Raw genomic sequence first — 7,974 nt, forward strand, 5'->3', positions numbered from 1 at the left:
TTATAGGACCCAGAGTCATTCCCGACCTGTCTCTCCCTATGTTGCGCACTTCTCTACTGGGCAGGGTGTGAAGCTCTGATGCGTTGAAAAATAACTCCTTGTAAAACTGGATTTGTACCAAATAGGAGTGCCATCACTTCAGTCTACCGACTTCAGCTACGCATTGGTCGCTGTAAGTACTATTCTCAATTTAAGGCAATCAGATTGCCTTCACAAGTTTATCTGACTGTTTCACGTTGATTTGTTTTGTCTTCTTCGTCACTTTTGACATCTGCTGTTTGTGCTGCTTACCAATACAGGCCAGGGAGCAAAGTTTTCAGAGGGAGCCCCAACACTAATAACACATTTATTACAGGCGGACATAATTGATTATGGTTTGCTTTTTCTCTCTGTCGCATTTTTGTTGTCGCCTTTTTGTTAAATCGATCAGATGATCGAACTCATATCATTTTTTCTCTCTTGACTCCTTTTGTAGATTTTCACCTCTGTCCCTCATAAAGATGTTTCTGGCCAAAAGACTCATTGGTGGCATCCTGGATGTTGTGAGGTAGGCCTGGCTCCTTTTGACACATACATTCACACACACACACACACACACACACACACACACACACACTCACACTCACACTCACACTCACACTCACACTCACACTCACACTCACACACACACACACATAGTCATGTACAGCTAACCTTGTGGGGACACACAATTCAGTCCCATTCAAAATCATATTTTCCCTAACTCCTAACCCTAAACCTAACCCGTACTCTTACCCTTACCCTTACCCTAACCCTAACCTTAACCTTAACCCTAACCTTAACCCAAAAACATAACCTTAATCCTAACCCTAAAACTAACCCTAGCTCCTAACTGTAAACCTTAACGTAATTCTAACCCTAACACTAATTCTAACCTTAACCCTAAACCCCTTAGAAATAGCATTTGACCTCATGGGGATTAACAACATTTCCCCAGTTGGTGAAAAAAAAATTAGTTGTCTATTCTTGTGGGGACTTCTGGTCCCCACAAGAATAGTTAAACACGTCCACACACACACACAGACACTGTCAGTATACTGACTTCATTCAGGACTTTGCACACTCAGTATATATTAAATAGTAATAGCTCCTTCTGGTTTTCTCCAACAGCAACATCGACCCTGGTCAATTTGTGCCATCAGATCCTGTGAGTTAACCTTTTAGCACCCATTTTCCTTTATAACAATTTCAGAACATCATAATAGTCTTATGATAGTGCCCTCACTGCAGACTGGAACGTTTTAGAAGTAAACACTACTCTTTTAAGCAAATGAGCCACAACTGTTGTTAGCCTGCATGCCAGACTGCAGTGAAGAGGGCTGTGAGTGTTAGTGTTAACAGAACCTGGTCTGTGTTTGTGTCCTAGCCCCCACCACGCAGACCTCTGGCCTACGCGGAGCAGAATGAGAATGACGAGGAGGCACAGTTCCGCAAGGTGTTCCAGCAACTCGCTGGGGATGTAAGTACTTATTGTTTTTCAACTTATGCACTTCTACTACTCTCATATCTTATCCTATTCACCTCCGAACCTACTGTCCTTTCCTTTCCTGTTCAGAGAAGTTCATCTTAGGCTTTCGGCCATCAAATCCAGTACAATAAGTGTGTCATTGTATAATCAGGCCTCTTGTTGAATGGTTTAGAGAGGCTGTTTCATTATGTGGGGTTCCACAAGGATATATTTTGTAGGTGCAGCCAACTATCCATGGCATGGATGGTATTTCATTTATTGGCTGATGGTACACTGGTACAATCAGTGAAACCCTGTTGTCGCCTGTTGTATCCCAGTTAAGTCTGGTTTGCATTCCAAACCCCTCCCTCCACCCATTCACCCTCTTTCATCTGGAGCCAGTCTTCAGAATGTGGTTCATCCATCTACCCAGACATGGTAAATTTGAGGCTTCAAATGTGCTGTCCGTCATGCACTGCTGCCAACCAATAGAAGCCTTCTGGAAGAGTACAGTAAAGCACTCCTGTTGGCTTAAATCATTGATTCCGCCCCATTGGTTATGGTCATCAAGCCCAGGGCTCCACAGACATTCCCCTTCTGTGACGAACACGGCAACATGGATTTTGACAACTTCATTGGGTGCCTGGTTGCTCACAATGATTCACTGCTGTTGGATCAGGTAGTGGTGAAGTAAGAGGCTTGGGATGTGGTTTGTTGACACGGACAAGAAGAGGGACTGGTTCTTCCTCTATGTGTTTCCTACCATTGTCTGACAGGGCGGCTCTCTTTTCTGGTTAGTTTTGTGTGGGTGGGGAGTGTAGATTGTGTGAATCATAGATAGGGGTGGATACATGTTCTACTGGTAGGCTCAACAGCAACGATTGACTTTAAACTGATAACTAGCCTTACTCATAAGGGGAGGGAACACAAGATTCATACGGAATGAAACCTAAAGCTATACCTGCTGCAAATGTATCTGCTGAAAGTTTTAAAGTTGTTTGCATCACTTTGGTTGTTCTAGTATGTCACGTAAACACACAAATACAGAGAAAACAATGTATTTGGTCCATCTGTGCAAATGACTTATCATATATTACTTAATGATAAAGTAGTCTCAGTGTCCTTATCCTTTTGTGAGCTGAGTTGTGACCCAAATACATGTAGGCATATGCAGTGTATGAAGATTTACTATCTGTGTATTATAGGACATGGAGGTCAGCCCCACTGAACTGATGAACATCCTCAACAGGATCATTGGCAAACGTGAGTCCTATTCTTACACAAACACCATGCTTGTGTCTATACTTGTCTTTGTCATTGCATTCTTATAGTATTTATACCTCTGTGTGCATATACCTTATGTTCAAGAGCATGTCTATGCATGCCTTTTTGTATCTATGTACTCTCTGTTCAAACACACACACACACACACACTTTACTCATATCTAGACATCTGCTGCACGCATAATGGAGTCTGTCCAAGCACAAGACTGGTTCCATGGAATGGTTTACTGTGTTGTAGTGAAGGAGTGGTCTGTCTGTGTTCATTTCAGGTACTGACCTGAAGACTGACGGCTTTAGCATCGAGTCATGCAGGAGCATGGTGGCTGTCATGGACGTATCCTTCCACATCAGTGTCTGTATTAGAATGGAAGACTATACTACACTACACTACACTATACTATACTATACTATACTAAGCTGACACTACTATCAGAGTAGTTGATATTAAGTTTTACCTTAACCCTGAACACACAGAGCGACAGCACAGGAAAGCTAGGTTTCCATGAGTTCAAGTTTTTATGGAATAACATCAAGAAATGGCAGGTGAGTTCAGTCCTCTTGTTACATTTTTGACAATCGGCACTGTATAATTGTGTTACATCATGGACATTTCTGTAAAACGTTTGCCTTGAACTAGAAATGATTTACATGTATTTGCAAGGCATTCATAAACACCACCTACAACTTCCAATAGTCCTCTTACTCCACTACTGTAAGAATGTTGTTTATAAATGTCATGTTAATACATTCTTAATAAAAGGTGCTATGAACTTTGACCTCTCGGTGTAACCTTATTTCCGCTCTGATTCAGGGCATCTACATATCAAATGACGCAGACCGCTCAGGGATCATCTCCTCACAAGAGCTTCCCGCTGCCTTCAGAGCTGCAGGTGAGCTCAGAGATCATGAGAACCGGAACATGGAATTGCATATTTCTTTGTCATCATAAGGCCCTTATAACAGTGTCATAATATTGACAACAAACAGCCATGACAGCTGATGAAAGCTAGCTTGTTCCTGCATATATGTGTTTGGTCACATTGGTGTCTCTCCTCTGTTATGTCCGTGTGCAGGCTTCCCTCTCAACGACCAACTATTCCAGTTGATCGTCCGCAGGTACAGTGACGAACAGGGCAACATGGACTTTGACAACTTCATTGGGTGCCTGGTGAGACTGGACGCCATGTGTCGTAAGTGACTCATCCTCAATATTCCCCTGCTCAGTCCGATTATGTTCTTGATTTCAGACTATTTTCTTTTCATTACCCTTCAGTAATAGTGTTTTGTGCATTTTCAGGAGCTTTCAAGACTCTGGACAAAGATGATAATGGAAGTATCAAAGTCAACATCAAGGAGGTAAATTAGTTTTCACTATTTGCTCTTTGAATATAAATGGTGTGTTTAGGGTTAGGGACCATTTTTAAGATGAATGACTGGATATAGGCACTGAAATTAGACCTAAATAACCACACCTCTTATTGTCTTTTGCTTTCTCCGCAGTGGCTTCAGTTGACCATGTACTCATAAAACATAAAGGAAAGCCTACAAAAAGCCTACATGAATCTCTTCATTAATCTCTCTCTCTCATTTAAGATTTGTATTTCATATTAGCATTGTTATTATTGTATACAAACGTTCATAGTGGTCCTCTGTAGCTCAGCTGGTAGAGCACGGCGCTTGTAACGCCAAGGTAGTGGGTTCGATCCCCGGGACCACCCACACACAAAAATGTATGCACGCATGACTGTAAGTCGCTTTGGATAAAAGCGTCTGCTAAATGGCATATTATTATTATTATTATTCATACATCATTCAGTCATGAATGTTCATTCAATTTATCACTAGATGGCAGCATTGCAGCAACACCAGGAAAGTACACATTTACCTTCTCTACAATAGGGCAAACTCAACTACATTTCTATAGTCCAACTATATTTTTGTTTTCCTTTATTCTGGCAACACATTTTTAGTCAAACATTCCATACTGCTATGTAATGTAATGTAATATATACATTCTAGTGCTCAATAAAGGGGCAATATTACCTCATACTTGCAGCTGTCTCATTTATTATGTCTACATTTTCTGCTTTTGCTCATTAAATAAATGTTCTCTCATATGTTTGTAAATAACTTTAATATTTTTGTTTTATTGTAGTAATTTCACTGACTTTTACAAACCAAGTCAATAATAAAGTTGATTGTTATTCAGTTATTAATCAGCACCACTCTTAACTTCCACCTCTGTCGACTAATAGCCTAATCTTGGCTGCCTATTTACTTTATTTACACACTGCATGGGGAAAAGGAGAAGCACACAGAAGAACAGTGGCTGATGACGTGCACAGGTACCGGGCTGTTTCCAGAGCAACGAGAGAGCCGCTGTTCAAGGGGGCTTGATCGCAGAGGAAGGACTTGGAGTAGAGCCAATAAAATGAGAGTCCCCTCGTCGGGGTGTAACGTCGAAGACAGAGCCACCAATTGGGTGAGGGGATGGTAATCGGGGCGTGTCATCGGACTTACCTGGGGGCATCACTTTATAGACATAGGTGCTTTTATATTATAATATAGGCTATGTGGAGGCTAAGCTTGACCTAGGGCTGTTGCGGTGACCGTATTACTGCCACACCGGCGGTCACGCGTCATGAAGACAGTCAAATTCCGCATGACCGTTTAGTCACGGTAATTAGGCTTCTCCAAGCTCTGATGCTGCTGCTGGTCATTAGTAGCCTACCAAACATGCTAACTGCCTGGTACTCAGCACTCTATTGTCCCTCTAATCACTCTGACATCAATGCAAATGTTTCCGAAAATCTAATCAAACACTTAATGAGAACCCATGAGCTCATGTTGCGCAACATTTCTATAAACCAGGGGTGTCAAACTCATTTTAGCTCAGGGGCCACATGGAGGAAAATGTATTCCCAAGTGGGCCGGACCAGAAAAATCATGGTATATATAACTTAAAAACAACAACTTCAGATTGTTTTCTTTGTTTTAATACGATCAACATACAACATAAAGCTGGAGCCTGAGGACAGTGTGTCCAAAATAGTACAAGCACAACATCACTATTAATCATAAAACACGTCAAGTTTATTTGAAAATTCTAAAGAAAAAGAACACAAACACACAATGCCTCAGTGATTAACAGAACTGTTTCACAGATCACAGAACTATATCAGGGGGTCATTTCTCAGGCAGAAATGTAGATAAAAAGAATGAAATCCTGTTCCCCAAACAAGTGCAAGAACCACAGAGTCAAGAATAGGTTAAATATACAAATAAAATAAAATCAATTAAAAACAATAGCACATCAACATAAAAACATATAAACATAAAGCTGGAGCCTGAGGACAGTGTGTCCAAAAGCACAACATCACTATTAATCATAAAACACCTCAAGTTATTTGAAAGTTCTGAGGACAAAGAACACACAAACACACAATGCCTCAGTGATTCACAGAAGTATATCACAGATCACATAACTATATCAGGGTGTCTCATGTAGCACTTTAAGTGGGGTTGCATAGTTTATTTGACTCCTGATACCTGGCATCTTTTAGCTTTCACCAGCGCATCAATATCAGGCGTCACATCCTGAGTGGCAGCCAACTTCAGGATGTGATTCAAGTGCTTGTGCGTGAGCCTTGAGCGCAGCTTTGTTTTATTTATGCTCATTACAGAGAAAACTTGCTCACAAAGATATGTGGTTCCAAACATGCACAACAGTTTTGCAGCGAGGGCTGTCAAGTTGGGGTAACCTGGCAAGAGATTCTGATTAAATGTGTCCAAGCCAGCTGCGGCAAATTTGCCCTTCAAATCCGAGTCACACTGCAAGTCTATTATTTCAAGTTGGATGCTGACGGGCAGATCAAAGGGATTCACGGTGAATGGCGAGCAAAAAACTTTGAAGTCTTTCTCCAGTTCACCAAAAATCTGAAAGCGTTGCTCAAACTCCCGTAACAGTCCCGTTATTTTATCTTTGAACCGCTTCATGTCTGCCACATGTTGGGTCGCGCACACATTTTTCAGACAGGGGAAGTGAGCTGCATCACCACCGGCAAGTTGCATCTCCCACAATGACAGCTTCAACTTGAAAGAACGTATGCTGTCATAATACTGCGTGACAACTTTGTTGCGCCCTTGCAGCTGTTTGTTCAAGTTATTCAGGTGCTCTGTAACCTCCACCATAAATGCAAGGTCCTGCATCCATTCTGCGGAATGGAATTCTAACACTGGTTTGCCCTTTTCTTCCATTAACTGTTCAATTTCTTCTCGTAAATCAAAGAAACGCCTCAGCACCTCGGCTTAACCATCTTACCTCAGTGTGGTATGGCAGGCCATAGATGTGGTCTTTCTCTCTGAGAAGGCTGTCAAACTGACGGTGATTCAGGCTTCTGGATCGGATGAAATTAACAGTTTGGATGACCACCTTCATGACGTTATCCATCTTTAATAACTTGCAACACAAAGCCTCCTGGTGCAAAATACAGTGAAAAGTAAAAAAATCACGTCCTCCATTTGCAGATTGCACTTTCTCTCTGAACTTTGTCACAACGCCTGTTTTTTTCCCGATCATTGAGGGCTCACCATCTGTAGCCAGGCTGACAGCGCGGGACCAGTCCACTCCGACCCTGTCCAGCGCGCCGACGAGTGCGGTAAAAATATCAGCTGCTGTCGTTGTATCTGTCATCGGCACCAACTCCACGAACTCCTCGGTGACGGTCAATGTGTCATCAACTCCGCGGATGAAAATGGCCAGTTGTGCAACATCTGTAATGTCCGTGCTTTCATCAATTGCAACCGAAAACGCAATAAATGACTTTACTTTTTGCTTCAACTGGCTGTCCAAATCCACTGAAAGATCGGAAATCCTGTCTGCAACTGTGTTTCTTGTCAGGCTGATATTTACAAAAGCCTGACGCTTTTCAGGGCACACAATCTCCGCTGCCTTCATCATGCATGTTTTTACAAATTCACCCTCACTAAATGGTTTTGAAGCCACTGCGATTTCATTAGCAATGAGGTAGCTAGCTTTCACTGTAGCGTCACTGATGTCTCGGCTGTGAGTAAACACAGACTTGACCTACTTGCTCTGCCCCGGTATAAACAGTTTGCTTGCTTAACACAATTGCTATTGCGCCATCCAGTGGACGCAATTGGAACAGCAGTTTATTTTATTGAAAAATGGCAGCGCATTTTTA

The 7,974-nt window shown here is 42.0% G+C and overlaps 1 protein-coding gene across 1 annotated transcript; it reads left to right on the top strand.

Moving 5' to 3' along the window:
• Positions 1-48: 48 nt before the first annotated feature.
• On the top strand, positions 49-4,817 carry LOC311102198 (calpain small subunit 1-like). The gene is made up of 11 exons (XM_084143450.1): positions 49-172; positions 476-547; positions 1,150-1,186; positions 1,406-1,498; positions 2,692-2,749; positions 3,040-3,104; positions 3,245-3,313; positions 3,582-3,660; positions 3,844-3,960; positions 4,068-4,126; positions 4,271-4,817. The coding sequence occupies exons 2-11, from the start codon at positions 501-503 to the stop codon at positions 4,295-4,297; spliced, it is 651 nt and encodes a 216-aa protein (XP_083999576.1). The 5' UTR covers positions 49-172; positions 476-500; the 3' UTR covers positions 4,298-4,817.
• Positions 4,818-7,974: the final 3,157 nt, after the last annotated feature.

This window comes from Coregonus lavaretus (genome assembly GCF_964263955.1).
Source record: "Coregonus lavaretus genome assembly, chromosome: 26".
Taxonomy (NCBI): domain Eukaryota; kingdom Metazoa; phylum Chordata; class Actinopteri; order Salmoniformes; family Salmonidae; genus Coregonus; species Coregonus lavaretus.